Source organism: Myiozetetes cayanensis, unplaced genomic scaffold (genome assembly GCF_022539395.1).
Source record: "Myiozetetes cayanensis isolate MyiCay16 unplaced genomic scaffold, myiCay2020 scf5-8, whole genome shotgun sequence".
NCBI lineage: Eukaryota > Metazoa > Chordata > Aves > Passeriformes > Tyrannidae > Myiozetetes > Myiozetetes cayanensis.
Genome location: NW_026087742.1, coordinates 92500535 through 92521839, shown reverse-complemented (window position 1 = coordinate 92521839; position 21305 = coordinate 92500535). Strand labels below are relative to the sequence as shown.

The following is a 21305-nucleotide window of genomic DNA, read 5'->3' as shown; positions in this document are numbered from 1 at the left end:
TAATTACTACTCCAGGTAGTAATGTCATGCATAGCTGATAAAAATCAAAGCTGCAGCTCTGCAGCTTTAAGAAGGAGTGGGAAGGGAGGTCTCAGAACACAGGTACTCAGTGCAGTGGTATCCCTACAGGCACTAGAAGGAGGTCTTTACAAAAATGCAGACAAAATAGACTGCTTTCTTCCCCAAAAAACACTTTGCTATCTACATTAAAAAGAAATACAAGATAAAAATTAATCAAAAAAAACATCCTCCTGCAAATTGCAATTAGAGCAGCAAGAGCTGTGAGGCTGCTTGTTAATACATGGAAGCCCACTATGGAAGGAGAATTCACATTAATAAAGTCTCCAAGTGAACAGTAGAGATCCACAGTGATTTTAATAGTTCAGCTTCTGAATCATACACTGTCATGTCTGACATAAAAAGACTGTAGTTGATTTATTAGCTACAAATATAAATTACACCTGGATTTTCTTTTTTTATCTTAAGAATAAAAAAGTACCGTGTGTTCAGTCTTCCAAAGTTAGAATCATAAGGGGAAAGATGATAATCATATGAAAGTCGTCAAGAGTACACAAACAGATCATTTATATGCAACATGAAATGGCAAGTCACTAAAAATCAGACTCCTTCAAAACTGTCCAAATGATTGTCACTACCAGTTGTACTAACACACCATAGAAAATGGCAAGTCTTACTCCATAATTTCACTTGAATTCCCATTTTTATACACAGAGCTTCCCAGAAGCCTTTAATGGTCAGAAGATCTTTTTTGTTGGGGGTTTTTTTTTGCTTTTTTTTTTTTTTTTTTTGCATACACCATTTTAGTCTATTTATTTATGCTTTGACTTTTCCTTTCTGGTGAGCTGCAAGCACTTCTTGCTCCTCATTTTGCTGGAGAGAACAATCCCTCCCCTTTTCTTACGTCACGTAAACGGGTCAGGCACAACAACCTGATTTTGTCCTTTTTGCTGGTTTGTAGTCCGTGATGTCAACAGTTTGCGGTGGCCCCTCAGCTTTCTGCCGTGCAATTATTGGGACTACCATCTCAAACACAGTTTCAAAGAGGTAGTCCACCTTGTATCCTGTTTTTGCACTGGTCTCAAAACACATTTTCTCAGCTGCTGGAACATCCTTCTCATCTAGCATTTTGTATTTCAGTATCTTTTTGTAGAGCGCAATCGCATCCTCTGCACGGACTTGTTTTCGCACCTTCGAGCCACAGCTGGCAACAGACTTCTCAGGTCTATTTTCATCCGGTGGTAACGTACAGTCATCACTGAGGTCAACTTTATTTCCAACAATAGCAAAAATGCAGTCAGCGCTTGCACTGTCTGTCAGTGCCAAGAATCTTTCTTCCAGCTCCGTCAGGCTTTGGAAGCTGTTCACATCATACGTGAGGATCACAGCAGCTGCTCCTCTGCAGTACATAGACCCAAGGCCATGGAACTGCTCCCGTCCTGGCAAAGGTTTAAACACAACAAAAAGTTAGTGTGCTGGAAGCCACATTATTAACCAAGTAAAAGAGTTTAAGGAATGTTAAGCCAATTTCACGAGCCTGTGTGAAGCAGTGAAGGTAAAAATGTTATTTGTAGCCTTTTCAAGTTTTTCCTTCTGCTTTTTCTTAAGAGAGAGGAGCAGTGCCACAGAATAACTCTGCATGCCACTTGCTCAATCTCAAGAGTAGGGACTCTGGAAAGACAAGTGAGCAAGCTCACACAGGATTCACACTAGGTGAAAGCAAAAGGAATTGGGGTTTCTTTATTAAATTGCATACTAGTTGACTTAGGTCATATTAACTACTACCCTGCTTAGACTCACAGATAGTCCATCCACCTATTTAACCATTTATAAGCAGAAGTGTACTGCTTCAAATTCCTATAAATTCAGTACACATTTTCAAGTACATCCCATTCAGAAATCTGGATCAAAAGCAGTAACCAACTTCTTCCTAGGTTTTGAGGGGTTTTGTAAGCTCTTTAGTCAGACTAAACTGCAACTGCTACGTGCCCACAGTTCTCAGGTACATTGGGTTACAGGAAAAGACTCTTGTTGAGGTATAGAGCCAGCATTGGTATGCATCTGTCCCACCACAAGTATTCACGCTTTTTTACAGTATTAAACACACATAACATAGAAAACCCTAAGTACATTCTACGAGTAATTTGTCTTCTAAGTTGCCCTGGCCATCACTCAACAACCAACAGCTAAAATATTTCTTCCTTGTCATCCAGCAAGTATCTTCCAGCACCTCCAATAAAGCCTTGATGATATCCTTCAAGTTAATTTCTTGGAAGACAAAATTGACTCTTCTTTAAATTCTGGGAAGCAAAAATGTTCATTAGTATTTGCAATGGGACTAAGGGAAATGCAGCAGAAGACACATTGTGTTACCATTGAGAACTCCTACTTTCCCCCAATACCTGCTACATGTAGAATATGCTGTAGTTCACTTTACACCCCAAAATCCAATCAAGAAACAGATAAAACACACTAGATTTCAACCAGTCATCAGCATCAGCCTTAGGTCCCTAGAGAATGTGAATGAACAAAGAAAAAAAAAAAAAAGAGAAAAAAGAGGCAGCTACACTCTGTTTTCATACAATCTCTTTGCACAGAACCTCAATTTATAGAAAAACTGGAAGATATCTGCTTACATTCATCTTCTGCACAAAGCTACTGACCACCATGAGTTACAGCATCATGAAATCCTTGTAAATGACTATGGAATAGGAAAGGGAGAAGAAATTCATGCTGAAAAATGTGGGTCAGCACATATTGAAAAAACACATCTGCACATAAACGTGCACACTGTGAAAGGAACTCAGAATCCACTTCAGCTGGGAACATAACCATCACTGCAGTAAATCCTTCAATAAACGTCAGGACTCTACTCCACAGGTGCCAAAAGAGAGACAAAATGTTCATCATTATTCGTAAAACAAAACTTGAAAACATCAAGACAGAACGTGAAATCCAAAGCTCACTTCACCTTTAACACTCAGTGAAACTCTGGTAATAGCCAGAGAAATAGATTTGGAAAGGTGCAGAATTCACTATAAAGAGGAGTAAAAGGTGGTGAGAATGCTCAGAATTATGTGGAACATTTGCATGAGGAAAAATTGTGAGATCTCAGGCTGGTGAATGACTGAAAAAAAGGGTAGAAACAGATGTCTATAAAGTCAGGCCTAATGCTGAGAAAGTAACTGAGGAACAACTATTTACTCTTTCTCATCACATGGAAAATGAGAATTTCACATCAAAATTATGCATGTAATTTAAATACTTTCCTGCAAAGCGAATAATTGGCAGTAGGCGTTATATGACATTGCAGAGGTCAAAAGTTCAACGAATGGCATTCAGAAAACCATTAGGCAAAGTTAGTGGAGAACTGCTTCTGTGCAACTTTGTATAACTTCCAATTTGCTTTCCCCCAGCAAAAGAAATTCTTTCATGATGTGGTAGGTAGGAAAAAAGGAGGTAGTGAAAAAAAAAACCCAAACCAATGGTTATGTCCTTGTTTAGGTATGTTGGGTAAGGACAAAGGAGATTGGAATACAGGGGAGGGAGAAGGTCAGTGCTTTTATAGTTTTTCCTCCAATCTCATGTTTAAACTTGCACTGCAACTGAGTCTTTAAATGTCTCACATTTTTCAGTAAAAGTTTGCACCATGATCTATTTTGTTTTCATACGAACCCTGATTATACTGTGGTTTGGAAACCACAATGGAACATATGTCCTCCCCTGTTCTCCCACTTCAGATGCCTAAAACATAATATCCAGCCCCCAGAATCATTTGCTACAACAACCGAGTACTAGAACAATACTATTATTTGTTTTATGGAATTCATATGCTAATCTAATCTTGCACAGCATAATATAAACCATGAAACTTTTACATGGTAACTACCAACTGATTACTTCTACAACTAATACATTGTTTAAAAGGGGAAAGAAATCGTAAGAATTAACCTTGCATAAGGAGTTAATTATGCCAGAGGAATAATGGCTAGTCTCCCTCGCTCACCCCACAGAACAGTCTACACGAAGAAAAAACTGCATAATGCACTTTTTCAGTAGTTTCCTTGTACAGACCATTCTGACACTTAGGGACTGGAACAACTCTAAATGTGGAAAAAAACCCAAAACTACACAAAGTATTTAAACTAATATCTGTCTTCAAGGTGTCAGACAAAACAGCATCAGACATCAGGTTGACAAACACGGGAACAGCCATGGCCTTCTTATAGCCAGTTTTCTTTCCCTGGACACATCTGATCCCACTCCAACCACACTCCTTTTTATATAATTAGCTAAATTAAATGGTAAGCCCTGAATCCTACAATCAAACAATTTCACCCTTTCAAAAAAATAATAAAGGTAATGGTAAGAGTGGCAGAACTATCAAATAATTTGCAGTCAAAGGAATTGTAAGAACCACCAAATCAACCACAAAGGTACAACATCTGGACATCAGGGAAATCTTTTAAAGCCAATCAACCAAAAACTAATTTCCATTTTTTCTTTTCGTCTTTATATTTTGCCATATTTACAGCAGTTTGTCAACCCTACAGCTGTAGCCCCACCTGCAGCACCATTAGCTTTTCAGAGGCTCTTCCAGCAAGTATATGAAGTCTTGTTGGACACTCCACCCACTCAGGAACAGTGCAGCCCCCAAGCCTTTTCAAAGTCTTATGATGGTCATCATAAACAAATCAAAGAATTTTGAGCCAAATGGACCTCAGCATACAAAGTTTGTAAGAAACCCAAAGGAGAAAGAAGGGAAAAGTAGACTTGCAAGAGGCCTGCCTAATAAATAAGCGAGGTTAGATTTCAAATGCGCTGAGACTTGAACCTGAAGCCTAGGTTTTGGTCTAGCCAGCCTGCTATTGCACCCTGAACTCTCAGCTGGAAATCAGAAGCCCCTGTGAATGCTTTCTCTGGATGGGACCAGAGCCTGACCAAGCATTCCTATCCCTTCCCAGCTGTGGGATCCACTCACATCAGAAGTGCCTCAGTCTTCCTCACGGACTGGAGCTCTCCTCCTGCCCAGCCACCTCTGAGGGTGGTATGCAAAGCAGCCTGCGAAGTTGCTGTAGATATTTACAAGGGCAAAAGACTTCCTGCAGCCAGATTTGAATGCTTCTTACCTACTACCCCTTCAAAGGCTTTCAGCAGAACTTCTGAAGCGGTACAACTTCCCACACACACATTCTTTCAAGAAACCTACCAGAAGAACAAGTTTTAAATCTCTCAGTGTTGAGGGCATACAAGAATGCAAAACAGGCTGGTTTAGTTTTGAGGAATAAAACACAACAAATACTAAAGAGCTATAAGGTCTTCCATAAAGTTGCTACACTGATATCAGTCTGAGCAGCAGCCTAAATTCTGACTTCCTAAAGCAAATATGTAGCGGGAAAAAGTACACAAAGATGGGCTACAAAGGCACATTAACATTGCAATAAAATTGAACAAGAGTGCAAAATTAATCAGGAAGTTCTCAGTTCATAAATCAGGTATCTTCCAACGATTTTCACTATGATTTAAACAGTATTGTAATCCAAACAGTGAGAGGAATTAACACAAACACAAGGTATCAGCTAAGTTTTGCCTTTCAAATTCTCTTTATCCTTTATAAAAGAGCCTGAACTTGAGTGTACATGGAGAGGGACAGGAACTGTGCCCTAGGGAGTTAGCTAGAAGAGGAAAGAAAAGAGAAAGTATGACACCCATGACACAGCACAGAAATCAGTACTAAAAAGAAATGAGCTTTGAGGATTCAGCTGCAGTAGATGAAGGTTCAAGGGGTGACCCTTATGCTCTTGAGTTACCTCAGCAGGAACTTCCGCGTGATCACAAGAGTAGACAAAGAAGCTCCCTTTTGAAAAGGCAACAACATTTCCTTCTGTTCCCAGACAATGCAGTAATGTTGTGACCCTTTAAAGGACATCAGGGGAAACAATTTTGCTGGGAACTGAGGTTTCTGTTTCTGCACGTATACTCAGATATGTACTGACTATCAAACAAACCATAAAGGTCCCTAAAGGCTTCAGGAACATTCTACTGCCCACGCGTGAGTCAGGCTGTCAAGCTTTGACAGGATTAAGTCAGAGTTCTTCATTACCTTGTTCAAGGTTGGTATTTATTCCTCGTAGGTGACTTTATCACATTTCCCTTGAAGTAAGGAGCTTTCCAAAGAACCGGACTATGCCTGTGGTTACTTGGGGATAAAAATAAAGCTGTCCATCCCAAAGGATTAGCATGGAGGACATAAGTAGGAATTAGTGGAAACATGAGTCAGAAAGCACTGGAGAATTCAATTTCTACATATCCATGAGCTGTCTGAATATATGACTTCCTGATCTGTCAGAAAAATGTCAGTGTTTGGTTTTCCTTCAAGACAAAATTCCCCATGGAATGAAAGCCTCTGTGAGGGAAAAAAACCTAAAAAATTAAACTAATAAACCCAAACAAACAAACCCTGCTCCCCCTCCTCACCCCGAAAAAACACAACCACTAAAACAATTACATTTGAGTAACTAGAAAAGTCATTTAAGCTCCACCTTCACCCAGGGTTATACATTCACAAAGCTGCATTATAGAAGATACTTGTGTATACTGAAGTTTCAGAATGCAACAGACGTCTAGTTCTACTAAATAACAAGATGGCATTTATTTTGTTTACATGCATTACTTAGATATGGATCAACATTCAAAGCATGAACCGTGCCCTGTTTCAGAAGCTTCTATTTAAGTTATTAAAATTAGATATGGATGTCTTGGCCAAAGCAGAATGTAACATAAACATAGGAAAGTACTGATTTTAATACCCAAAGGGCTTCACTTTCATGTTTTAAAGTAGAAAGAGGCACACATGGAAGAAGAAAATAACAACCACATGGGTTAAGTGTACAATGAACAAAGGAAAATTCTTTAACACAGCTCTCTAAAGAAAAAAAACATCAAAAACAGCCAGTTAAGAAAGTAGGCTCAAGGTAATATAGGATTGAGACAAGCTTACTCAACTTATAAACACAATTTCCTCTAAATTGCTAAGTGAAGAATCTTTATCTCATAATAAAAGAAGATTTAAAATTGTGAAAGAGACCATCTCTTCCCTTAAATCTATGCTTTTTTTTCTTAATGAACAAATACTTTGAGTTCTGAAGGAATCTGAAATTGCCAAGACCCTGTAAACATCCCCACTACAAACATAAAGAATCATTTTAGGTTTAAAAAGCTCCTTCCACAAAACAGCAGCTCAGTGTGAGAAAGCAAGACGCATGAACCAGGAGCAGTCATTTACTTCTCACTTAAGCAAGACAAGAAATCATGATCAGAGCCCTGATCTTCAGTCAGCTTTAATTACCATACTAGAAATACCACACCTCTACTAACTAATATGCCCCTTGGACACAAAAATCAGTGACTAGAAAGGCGAGAACTTATCCACTGCATAATCACTACCTATGAATTACCTAACCCCCCTCAGATCTGGTCTTAGAAAATGGAAGTTATTCAAACATACTTTTACAATAAATAGAAACAACAAACACAGTTTCAGTCTTTATAACACTTTTCTTTTCACTCTGATTTAAAACATAAAAACACATAATTGTGTTGCACACATGGTTCCTTCTTCCCACTGCCCCCCACACCAGAGGTATCCTTCTCAGATGGGTTATTCACAAGCTTGTATCCAAAGTTACTAAGAACTAAGCCTGACAACATTTAGGTATTTAAACTGCTGCTTTTAGATAGATAAAGGAAATGTACTGCATGAGCTGCTTCTCCTCCCCTGGAGGCTGGCATTCAAGAAGGCAAATATACTCAGGACATTACTTTCAATTGCTACAAATATCTTCCCATAAAAAAGATCCCAATATCCAAATGGAGGCAAGTCCCAGATTCAGAGGAACCAATGATGTATCTGAGTTGACTGCCACAGATGAGAAAGCCTTATGAAAATGTAAACAGTGAAGCAGAAGATGCTTTCTAATACATTTAACTCCCTGTGTTTTGATTTGTGCCTGTTGCCCCTTGTCCTGTCACTGGGCACCACTAAATTGTCTCCAGCCCCATTCTCTTGAGATATTTGTATGCAATGGTAAGATCCCACCTCATCTTAACAGCCGGCTAAAATAAATGACAGCAGTAGCTTTTATTAATTTGCTTGTCTTTATGGTTTTCATCCAAAAAAGTGTTCATAATTCTATTTTCACTGCGTTCTCTGTTTTTCTTTTTTTGCTGTATACACACAGAATGAAAACAGGCCAACCCATTCAAGAAAGCCCAGATTTGTTGGGAGAATAATCCCCTTCATACCCCTGTCCTTTCAGAGAACATCTTTCCCTTTCAAACTTGAACTATACCAATAGGTCAAGTTTCAACTGACTGTTTAATTGTTGTTAAAACACCAATTCAATTAACATTCCAAAAGTGATACTTTGGCACAATTCGCAACAAAAAAACAATTCTACCAAAGAAATTCACTTAAATGGGCTTTTCATTTCTAAGACAAATAACACGCTGAAAAGTTATGCAAGAATGTCAGCGTGGTGTGCTGCACATCACATGCCAAACGCTGTAAGATGTGGTTAATGATCTACAGGATCATCTGAGTGTTATATGAAGAAGGTGGCTTGTTGCGATACACTTTTCTTCAGCAAAAGGGCACACACAAAATCCCAGTTAATAAGAATGGAAAACCAGAAAATAATGGGAATTTTTTGTTACAGGATTAGTTTCATTTCATATTCGATCTAAGTATGTCCTGGTAGAAGCTCCAAAAAAAAGTCTAGTCACCACATTTTTCTGATGTGCTGAAAAAAATGCTTCGAAAGTCATATAGCCTTAACTCACAGTACACCTCTAAAGAACCCACAACTGAAATATGGGTAAAAATTTGCTGTGCTTTTTCAATGGTTAACAGTGCAATAGTTTATGGAGAAATGTGCTTCTAAGTAAAATTTTAATTTTCTAAAGGCAGATACACTAAAAGCAGATGCCTAGCAGCTCAGACTGGTGCTGATCAATCCACTGTTACATCCTGCAGAGCATTCTGACTCCCAGAGGTATCCAAAAAAGCTGATTACTGTAGATAAAGCCTTCTCACCCAGGGCTCAACTTTAATAAACATCCCTCTGTCATCTTGTCAAATCCGGTATTATTTGGCCATGAATTAGTTTAATTATTCCCAGAAACTTTTTTAATCCAGCCCTGAAGAATAGTTTGTCCATTTTCATTCCATAACTGATAGTGAAGACTTGCATTACTGGTTCCCAATGACAGGCCTATCAGACACACTCAATGGAAGGAGGAGAACAAGATTACGTGGGAGAGAAAAGAAGAGGAAAGGAAAAAAATCATTAAAAAAACATTTACAGAGTAAGACCAGGGACCATTCACATATGACCTCCTGCATAATAAAGATGACAGAATTTCACTCCATTATCTTGAGATTGAGGAGGAATTTGTGTTCTATAAAGCAGTTAAAGAAAGTCAGTATCCCACAAATTAGGTTGTTGTATAGTTTAGCTTTCAGATTCTGAATTTTGATAGACTTTCACCTTCATGAAGTATCCTCTTTGAAAAACAAACAAAAAAGATGCCTCAAACCCCAAACTAAAAAACCCTACATTTCCCAAAACCCAGAAGGACTTCACACTCCTCCCTAAAAGCTATTCTCTTATGACTCAATCTCCTTCTTGTTAGGCTAGAGAAATGAACATTTCTTCATATTCAGACTCTTTGCCTCTGCCATATTCCTCTAAACTAATGACCATACCTGTAGTTCTTTTCTCCAGTCTTTCCATATTATTCTGTAACCAATAACGCCAGAGAGTCTTACTGTAGCTCTGATGTTACTTAAATTCTTTATTACTTTCAACCCTCCCTACACTTGCTACACTTTTCAGAACAGTTCATAGGTTCTGGAACACAAGGTGCCAAGAGCTTGGTTTGCCATCTACTACCAACTCAATGGACCTTGCAAAAGATGCTGTTGCCCAGTGAATTTAGCTTAGCCTATTGCCAGCACCCCATAACATTAGTCTCTCTTCATTTGCAGCCTTATACATTTGTTTATTCTGTACATTTCTAGCTGCAATCATCTTTTTATAAAGATACCCTAAATTTAGTTGAAAGATGCTCAATTTATAAGTATCTATAACCACCAATGCCTTTAGCTGCACAACTCCTATATAAAGGAGAAGATATATTATCATAGAAGATTCCTATTGTCTAGAAGATTTAGACCAGTAACTAGTTTCTGCTTTTCTGGAACCTGGAATCTGTTCTGCTGCATAAATGCAAAATTATTTTTCTTGCTGGCAAGAATGAATCAGAACTTAACATTCTAATAATGAAATTAAGGTTGAGCTTCTAAACTCACAAGAATTTTAATTTCAAAATAAACGTTCCCATAGACACATCATTTTTACTCCATGAATATGCTTTCTATCCAAGGTTTTTAACTTAATCATTGTCTAGTAACACAAAGCATTACACAGAAAAAACCTCACAACCACATTACCTAGCATGTTTTTGCCAACAAAAACTTTGGCTAGACCTGCAACTAAAAAAAAGAAAAATATCCCCAAAAACCTATTTGTAGCTAAAGATCCCCTCCATGACTCAACAACCCTGAATAACTTTTGCATTTAGCTACATAAAGCTAACTTTTTTTCAAACCACCCATTTTATTTAGATCTCTTGATGTACTGTGTTTATGCCTTAAAAAAGGAGATAATTCCAGAAGTTTCAAGCAATTCATGTATTTTCAGATGTCTGGAAGGGTAGTGCCTTGTAAAAGATGAACAGAACTAACCTTAGCCATGCCAGACCAGCAAGCATATCGTGAGTGCATCTTCCACACAAACTGAAAAAATGAAATCAGTGTTTATCTATTTCCCTCTGAAATCTCACAGTGGTGCAGGAAAATGTTCTATCTAAACACTTATATCTGGTAAAACAAATGAGGGTATGACAGATTGATGGGACATTACCATCCTGTTTATAAGCAAATACTCCACCAGAACTCCAGCTGAAATCTCACATCAACACTATGTCTACCAAAAATAAAACATGGCAGGGTGCTTGAGAGTTAAATTTATGAAGCTCCTGTATGACTGCACTAAAATGAGAGCAGGAATTCAAGAATGAAACCAGAAATTTAAATCTGAGTAGGTAAAATGTAAGCATCAATGTAAAATTCTTCTGAAACTTTGTGTTTCAAAGACAATTTTAAACTGCTACTTAAAAAGAAGTGGTCATTTTGCAGATTTCCTTTAGGAAAGATATGATTGAAGGCAAATCATAAAGAAAAAACACAGAAACTTCAGATTTATTTTGGAAGAGTTCTGCAGGAAGCAATAGCACTGAAGACTTAACTGCAGCAGCAGAGCTTCATGGTTAAATATTACTCAGCAGCAAATAACAAGAGGCCAGTTACAGGACAGGGCTGTAGAACAACCTGACCTGGGCAAGTCAGCGGCTTCTGGCCTGCAGGAGAATCCTTTCAGCTTTAACACCTGCTGGAACATCAACCCATCTCCTCAAAGAAAAGTCCCTTCTACAGAAAGCCAATTCATTTTCCACAGGTTAAGATCTAAAAGCAGCTGTTTTTTCTTTCCAGTACCAGAAAACTGATACTTTTCCTTTAAATTTACAATTCCTTTCCACAGGGGAACAGACACTGCAGATTATCCTGCTTCTCTATGCAGAGAAGCTCTGCTAAGCAGAGGTTGTTGCCAGGTCCTTAACTTCAGAGTCACTCAGAAAGGCGATCTTCAAAGCCCATACTCCCTCCCAAAGCTTGCTCTTCAAACTGAGAAGCAGGTCCTTAGCTCAGGCAGGAATGCATGGCTGGGTGTATTTTAGCACGGTTCAACTGGCACTAAGGGCCAGGAGGTCATTCCACACTTACTGGATGTTTTATATTGCTCAATAAGGAACTGGCAACTTAACCTGGTGTGCTGGTTTCGCTGGGGCAGAGTTTATGGGACTGCGTTTTGAATTTGTGCTGAAAACAGCGTGGATAACACAGGGATGTTTTAGCTATTGCTGAGCAGTGCTTGCACAGCATTAGGGCCTTTTCTGCTCCTCATATATTTCAATAGATACTTGCATTTTAAATAATACATACTTCAAGAAAGAACTCCTGAACATGCAGGAGCAGGCTGTCCCTATGTGCCAAAAGATGAGACATGAGGAAGATGACCAGCCTGGCTGAGCAGGGAGCTTTCGCAGGAACTCAGAGGAAAAAAAGAGAATGTATCATCTGTGGAAAAAGGGTCAGGCAACTCAGGAAGTGTTTAAGGATGTTGTTAGGTCATGCAGAAAGCAAATCAGAGAGGCAAAAGCTCAAAACTTTATCTGGCCACTTCTGTAAAGGATAATAAAAAGTGTTTTTATAAATACATCAATAACAAAAGGAGGGGTAAGGCAAACCTCCACTCTTTACTGCACATAGAGGGAGAATATAGTCACCAAAGATGAAGAGAAGGCTGAGGTACTTAACACCTTCTTTGCAACAGTCTTCAACACTGAGAACAGTTACCCTCAGGGCAACTGATCTCCTGAGCCAGAAGACAAGGAGCAGAATGGAACCCCTGTAATCCAGGAGACAGCAGTTAGTGACCTGCTGAGCCACCTCGATGTTCAAAAGTCTATGGGACTGGATGGGATTCATCCTAGAGTGATGAGGCAGCTGGTGGAAGAGCTCACTAAGCTGCTGTCCATCATTTACCATCAGTCCTGGCTAACCATATCTGTTAAAAAGTTACCAGGTGTTAACAGATGACTGGAGGTTGGCCATTGTGACACCCATCCACAAGAAGAGCCTAAAGGAGGATTTGGGGAACTACAGGCTTCTCAGCCTGACCTCAGTGCCCAGCAAGGTTATGGAGCAGATCATCCTGAGTGTGATCACATGGCAGTACAGGACAACCAAGGGATCAGACCCAGCCAGCACGAGTTTAGGAAGGGCAGGTCCTGCCTGACCAACCTGATCTCCTTTCATGACCAGGTGACACAACCTGGTGGATGAGGAGAAGGCTGTGGATTTAGTCTACCTGGACTTCAGCAAAGCCTTTGACACCGTCTCCCACAGTATAGTCCTGGAAAAGCTGGCAGCCCACGGCTTGGACAGGTGCACTCTGTGCTGGGTTAGGAACTGGTTGGAGAGCCGGGCCCAGAGAGTGCTGGTGAACGGGGTTGCATTCAGTTGGTGTTTAGTCATAGTGGTGTCCTTCAGGGATCAGTGTTGGTCCTAGTCCTGTTTAATATCTTTATTGATGATCTGGATGAGCAGACTGAATTAGCAAATTTGCAGACAACACCAGATTGGGTGAGAGTGTTGATCTGCTGGATGATAGGAAGGCTCTGCAGAGAGACCTGGACAGGCTGGATCAACAGGCTGAGACCAATAGGATGAGATTCAACAAGCACAAGTGCTGAGTCCTACACTTTGGCCACAACAACCCCCTGCAATGCTACAGGCTTGGGAAGAGTAGCTGGAAAGCGGCCCATCAGAAAAAGACCTGGGGGTGCCGGTCAACAGTGTCTGAACATGAGCCAGCAGTGTTCCCAGATGGCTAAGAAGGCCAATGGCATCCTGGCCTGGATCAGCAGTAGAATGGCCAGCAGGAGCAGGGAAGTGATTTTTCCCCTTTACTTGGCATCGGTGGGGCTGCACCTCCAATACTGTGTCCAGTTCTGGGCCCCTCAGTTCAGGAAGGATATTGAGGTGCTGGAGCAGGTTCAGAGCAGGACAACGAAGCAGGTGAAGCGTCTGAAGCACAAGTCCTATGAGGAGTAACTGAGGTAGCTGGGTTTGTTCAGCCTGGAGAAGAGAAGGTTCAGGAAGGACCTCATCACTCTCTAAAACTCCCTGAAAGGAGGTTGTAGCAAGGTCAGGGTCAGTTTCTTCTCCGAGGCAACTAGTAGGTAGGATGAGAAGACACAGTCTTAAGCTTCACCAGGGCAGGTTTTGGTTGGTCATTAGGAAGAAATTCTTCACGGAAAGGGTGACTAGGTACTGGAAGGGGCGGCCCACAGAGGTGCTGGAGTCACCCTCACGGGTGCTGTTTAAGGAGAGACTGGATGTGGCACTGAGTGCCATGGTCTAGTTGACACGGTGATGTTCAGCCATAGGTTGGACTCGATGATCTCAGACTTTTTTTCCAACCTAATAGATTCTGTGATATCACCCCACCAGTGAGTAGATGGGGTGCACAGGAAGTTGGGAATGGACACAGCCAAGACAGCTGGGCCCAACTGACCAGAGCAATATCCCACACTGTATGGCATCATTCTCAGCATATAAAGCTGGGGGAAAGGGATAGGAAGTGGGGGATATTCAAAGTGATGATGCTTGTCTTCCCACATCAACATTATGCATAATGGAGCCTGGCTTTCCTGGAGATGGCTGAACACCTGCCTGCCAGTGGGAAGTGAGGAACAGATTCCTGGTTTTGCTTTGCTGGTGCATGCAGCTTTTGTTTTACCCATGAAACTGTAATTTTATCTCAACCCACGATTTTTCTCACTTTTACCCTTTTAATTCTCTCCCCCATCCCAGTGGGGCAGAGTAAGCAAGAGGCTGCTTGAGGCTTAGTTGAGATTGCCCTACTAAATGTATTGCAATAAGCACTCTGAAATGCTACCACTTGTCAGCATTCCTGTCAGCTCTCAGCAAAGAGTTGGTAGGTCAGAGTCTGTCCTGAAAAGAAATGTTTCCTGTTTTTCTTCATTTTTTACTTCCTCATTAAATACTTTGCTTTTGCTTTAGATAGTTCTTTACAACTTTTTTAAAAAAACAAATTCCCCATACGATTTTTGGCAGAAGAGTAACTACATACATACCAGGTCAATCAGTACAATGCACCACACCATTTTTTGAGCGAGGAAACCCAGTGAACTTAATAAACACTTTAATTAAGCATACTGACATTTTAGAGAAGAAAAAAAATAGTTTACTGTTACTGACTGCAGAGCCTCTTTGGATTAAGTTTTGCATCCAACCACAAATAAAATTAAATGGTCTACTCTATTAGAAACATTCTTCTTTTTCCATATTACCACTTTAACCCCAAACACATTATATGTATTTCTGCCTCCTGGCTGTCAGCCTTCAATTCCCTTCTCTTCCCAAGTATAGGAAACCAAACCACCAACTAGCAGCTATAAACTTTTTTGTGCACACCCTCTCAAGGAGAGTCACACATGACAACACAGGAAGTTAACCTTCTTTCACAGACCCACAGAAGAGCTTCAGAGCTTGTTGCCCAGAAAGGTTGTGGATGTTTCATCCCTGAAGTGTTCAAGGACGTATTGGATGGGGCCCTGAGCAAGCTGATCTAGTGGGTGGCATCCCTGCCCATGGTAGAGAGGTTGGAGCTAGCTGATCTTTAAGGTCCTATCCAACCCAAACCATTCATGTACATGAATGTTAAGCTATGGATGAACCTGTTCTGTATCAGCCCTACTTCCATGACAGGTTTTTTCATCAATATTTCAAAAGCATTAGCACTAGAGACAGGCCAAAAGAGCCAAACACTGGCCCTCAGTGCTCCACTTCATGGCCATCCCAGGTCACCAGCCAGAGGCTTTTAACATGCTGCAAGAAGCACAATATTTAGACAGTTTCAGGGATCCTCAGGTTGCTTCTACCACAGCATCAGGCCACCAGAAGCAACAGTATTTTATCCTTCAGTAATCAGCCTGGAAGGTCACATATCCCTGGGAATGTTCTTTCCAACCCTACCCCACAGCCAGAGACCATTCCCTTCCACAGCAGCAGCACAGGTTTGTTCACTAACAGGCACTGGGGCACTACAACACAGAGAGAGGGACCCAAGCATATGGGCCATGATTCCTTTTGGAGATAAAATTAATTACTAGGTCTGTATGTAGACAGCACCTCAAGCACTATTTTCATAAATCTATCTTACTAGTACCTTCCCAGGTTGATTAGGAGTAGAGGACAAGAAGAAGAGAACTAGAATTACTTCTAGATGGCCTAGCTTTTACAAAACTAAAGTTAGTGCAGAACAGCAGCTATTGGCTGGATTCATCACTGATCACTGGTGGGGGACAGGGGGAAGGCATCTACAAATCACAGCATTCACATTCTGAAAAACAGAGTTCAGGTTTCACAAAAACATATTTGAGAGCTGGCAGGCTGTTTTGTCAGAAGTGACCTGTGTCACATGTTTCAAAAGTGAGGAATGATTCTTGCACACATAATGAGTAACAGAGTTGTCCAAAACACCTCAAGAAGCTCTGATTATCAGATCAATAGCAGGTATCCTCAGTGGGTCTTCCTCTGCAGATACTTGATAAATGCCTCTTATTTGAGGTTAAACTATCTTCTGGTGAAGTGGAACTGAGGTGTAGTAGATAACTATATGCTAGCTTATGATTTGTAACACTGAGTTTAACTTCAAACCAGCCTCCAATTAGCAATTTGAAAAAATATTTAAACCTTGCTAAATGGGTAGAAGCAAAGGCCATGGATCTTGCAAACTGAATGAAAAGATGAATGGTTTTATTTTTTGGAAGAGAAACTCACATCAATACCATGGGACATAAACTTAGGCCCACTCAACAGATAATTTTTATGACTTGTTTCAATGTCTTCAATGGTTTATAGGCAGATTCTCAAGTAAGAACACATGCAATGAATTCATGCATAATTAGTCTTGAGATAATTACAAATGCTTCTACTCCTTACCAACCACCACAAGTTTCTATTCAGTTGAAATCTTCTTCACTGGGTGCTTCTAAATAGTTGCTATTTGACAAAAGCAGAAGGCAGTTCTGGTGATTCAGTGGGTTGCTTTCAGCTAGTACCAGAAGTGGGAGACTGTGCCAGACATAGTGCTGCTGACTGGGTTTTGTGGGAATATATTTAAAACTTGTTCATCTCATTCAGATAATTTTATCACAAGACATGTGACTTGTGTTTTCAGAACTTGTACTGGCTAAGATAAACACATGGCTTTTACATTTCCAGCGTTACTTCTCCCTTTTAATTCTACTTCTGGCTTCTCTGCCTACAAAATTAAAAGCATATTTAGTATCCACTGTTTAGAGGCATTAATTCAAGGATTAAAGAAACTAAAACCACACAACAGGCATAGTATATAATCAACCTCATCTCATCTCATTAATGTTCTCTAACCTGGTACAAAGGGAGTACCACTAAAAATCATAAACTCAGTTCTGAACTTTCTATACAAAATAAGCTACAAAGAGCAGTGTTATCACTGTCCAGTGTCCGCCCATTCAACTAAGAGGGGAAGCTACTTACAGAAAGGGAACTGCCTATAGATTTGCTTGCATTGCATCCTTTTCTTTCATAATTAAGGCAGCATCTCTAGGTCACAAAGTGTTCTGCCACTCAAAAGAGGATAGACGACAACTATTCCACTTCCACTGGGCTTCCAAGGCTTGAAGAAAAAAAGTTGAGCAGGACAATGTGGAAAGCACACACAATGCTAGAACAGGAAAGGAGATAAGGGAAACAATACAAATGTGATACATACAGCTATCTGCTGAGGGAGGGAAAGCTCCTTAAGAGTCTTACAGTCTCATAAAAACAAGAAGCAATCATGCTGGTAGGGATTGGAGGAGCATTTTTAGTCTCACAAGAGACATTTTTAGTTTCACAAAATTAGTGATTTACTTTTTGAATAAGCAACAGCCTGTATCAGGAGGGAAGAAGTAAAAACATAGATTCACTCTCATTATATCAGTGGGGATTTTTTTATTTGTTTTAAAACACCCAAGTCTCACTTGCAACAAATCACAAGATCTGATGATACCTTTCATGAGGCTTGGAAGATGTCAACTCAACTACATAGAGCTTTTTCTTTCATTTATTTTTATTACTATAAACCACTACAGATTCTGGTCATTTCTCCCTTTTCTGAATGAACCAAAATCTTTGCATTTTTTTGAGAGCAAATGACAGTCGGGAATTAAACAAAAAGCCCTGTAGAATATTACTGAAAGCCTTATTTCTACCTTCAACAACTAAGACGAGGGCCACAATGTCCAGATCACAGACCCCAGTGTGAAGAACAGAAACTGAATTTGCCTTTCACAACATAAGGCAATAAACTGCATGAAGCTTCAGTCCAATCACTTAAGTAACCTGCACAACCAGAAAGGGAAGCTGGTCAGCCCAAACCCCTCAGGGAAAGGGAAGCAGGGAGTAGGAACTCAACTAAAGGTCATTGAAACCACGGCACATCACACCTCTTTGTCTTTATACTGCTGTCCTTGAGTGGTTTGAGACGACGAGCTTAAATAGAAATCAAGGTTTGTTGATCCCATGTAGAGAAATTATTACACAACCAATAAGCAGCATTTAGACATTGCTTTTATTTTAAAGGTTACTTCAATCTTCCTAACTTTCGTTTTCCATTCCTAAGGAAGTGTACTACACTTTCATTTCTCTTGCCCTGCCTCCCAAACTGTTTCTTTGTGGTTTCTAGTTAGTATATTCTTACTAACATTTTCCTGAAGCTCTAACTAAGCTAATCTTCATTTTCCAGCTAATTACAGAATTAAGAGAAAAATAAAATCTCACATATTTAAATATCTATGGTTGAATATTATACATGACTAAAAACTCATAAGTAGACATCAGTTGCAGAATGTAAATCAAAAATTATCCTGCTATTTCAACTATACCGAAGACCACTATTTTAAACTAAGTATGTAAGAACAGTTGGATGGCCAGACAACATCCTTTCTCTGTATTTTGTAAGAGCTTTCTGAGGTACAAAACTGGGGTTAGGAATATTAAATCATGTAACAGAACATAGAAAATATGTCAGTGTATCAAAAGAAGAGGTTGAAGGGACAGGAAGAAGTATCTACACGACATGTTGAATTCTTATTGAACAAAATTATTCCAATCATCAATTCATTGGTCTGTAAACCAGGAAAAAACCCAAACCAAACCAAACCAACAAATAAAAAACCCAAAACAAAACAAACAAACAAACAAACTTATCAAAGGGCAGACCAGAAAAAACCTGAAAGCACAGAAGCTTTAATTCATAATAAGATATTAGACTGTTTGAGTACTGAAAGTTTTAAACATGCCTCGTCCTGGAGTCCTGTACATGAAATTTCTACCATGCTACAGCCAACACTGAAACATACTTTTGCTGCAATGGAACCAGTGAGAAGGCAAAACCTGATATACACATTTTCCTGGTTTTGCATTATTTATAAAACAGTAATAAATTCAGGCTCACACGGGTCTTTAGGCTATCAGCAGAGATCTTCCACGAACGGCTTCTTGGCGGCCCATGCAAAGCCAACTTCAATTCTTGCCTGCTTCCTAAGAGGTGGAAAGATATACTGAAAGATTCACAAACACATTTGATTATCTATCTCCCTTTAAAAATCACAATAAGAAGTTCTCTTCTAGATTTGTTTCTTTCCACACCCAGGTAGGTGTGAAAATCTTGTATGCTTATTGAGTTGGTTATCCTAAAGGAAGTTATCCTGGATCTCCTCTGAGGAAGGATGACAAACTACTTATGGTAAGAATTCAAATTAAGAGCAAAAAACCCACGACCATCTCTGCTCTCTGCAGCATCACTTGCATAAATTAAATTTAATCAACAAGCTGAAATCTCATTTCCTAGGCATATCTTCAGGTGCTGAATATGAAGTTACAGTTAATATGACAGGCATGGGAAAAGGAATTTATCACAACTTTGATGCCTTTTAATCAGCCCCCTGGATGTTCTACCCAGTGTTCTCCTGAAAGAAAGGAAATAATTCAGACTCGGAAAAGAAAATTATTCTTTCTGTTCCATAATTTTTGATGGTTCCAAACGTATCCACCACAAACAGAGTCTTTCTAGATGGAGACCCAAACAAAGGTTACTTGTTTGGATATTTTGCAATAGCACAATGTGACTCAGAGGAGGGATTACTAAGTGTACCTTCAGTTCAGGCAATGAAACACTGCCTCTTCGAAGCTCACAGGGCTTGTGGCTTCAACACGAAACAGTAAATGGCAGTGAAGCAAACAACTCATCTAGATACAAGATGTGATTGCAGTGTGAAGTAAAGATACTTAAAGTAGCCTAGAGTATCAGGAGCAGCTCAGCCAAGGCATTGTGAAGCTGGTTATGAGTCTCCCTGCCTTATACACTTGTGGTTGTATGTGAGATGATACAAGAAATGTACTCGCCATACATGAGCGCTCAAAGTAACTGTAAAACCGTACAGCTAGCAGCTAGTTACCTGCCCCACACTTGTATTTTAAGCACCTTCCTTCCAAACAAAAGACTAAAAGTTCATTGCATAGTCAATAGAAAGACATCACAACCCTGACTGCCTAAGTTCAAGCACCTGAAAATCATAATTTTAAGTGGCTATTTGTTTTTTCAGTATGGAATGTGACTGGTACCCCAGAAGGAAAAAAAAAAAAAAAAAAAAAAAAAAAAAAAAAAAAAACAAAACCATAACATGCAACTGAGTCAACATGAGTTACTTTGTACACATTCATCTCTATGTTACAGCTTATGAAGCTCTCTGCTGCTCTGGGCAACACTATTTACTGAGCTAGCAAAAGAACCACTGGCCGTCCAGGTGTTTTCCCCCTCATGCTCACACTGTTTAAAGAGTTGGTTTTTTAAACAGCTCAGGCGTACATTTCACAAATCCTGAAGTCAAACTGAAGAGCTCAACAGAGCATTAATAACTCGCCTTCATGCACAGAACACCTATTTTGCCTTTACATATACCCTACTAGGAGACCAGTTCTTGGACACCCTTCTGAAATTTTCTACAGTCTCCTGATCCACCAGGAAGATAAATTTCCATATGTCTGCAATTTTTGTCAGCAGCTTTGCCATTGCATTTACATTGTTTTACTAGCCATTTTTCTTCTTTGTGCCTCCCTCCCTCCCTCATACATTTTCAGTAATGTCACAAAGCAGACAGTCAGTACTTTAACCTTTCAGCTATCAAGTCAGTTTTGACAGATACATCTGGAAAATACACCTCTTCCTTCAGTAACCAGAGAAGAAAGGATGCAATGTCAAAGGCACAAACTCTTCATTATGAAGATTCTCAGTTTTGCTCCAAACTACAATCTGTGACTTTAAAACATGACTCATTCAATTAATTCAAGAACTTGCTCAAACTCATTTGTCCTAATGAGGACTCCAGAGTTTCTCCTGCTTCTCAAACCACAATGCCTTGGCATAACACTGGACAGCTTTAGCCAGGCACAGATCGCAGGTCACTGATACTATTCAGGGAGAGTCTCA

General features: G+C 39.8%; 1 protein-coding gene across 1 annotated transcript in view; it reads right to left on the bottom strand.

Moving 5' to 3' along the window:
* Positions 1–356: 356 nt before the first annotated feature.
* The window catches only part of RAB20 (RAB20, member RAS oncogene family), a 28568-nt gene continuing 7619 nt past the window's right edge, over positions 357–21305 (bottom strand). Inside the window, exon 2 of the mRNA XM_050333806.1 lies at positions 357–1457. Within this exon, the coding sequence (XP_050189763.1) occupies positions 937–1457 (521 nt within the window). The 3' untranslated portion in view covers positions 357–936. The remainder of the gene's footprint in view (positions 1458–21305) is intronic.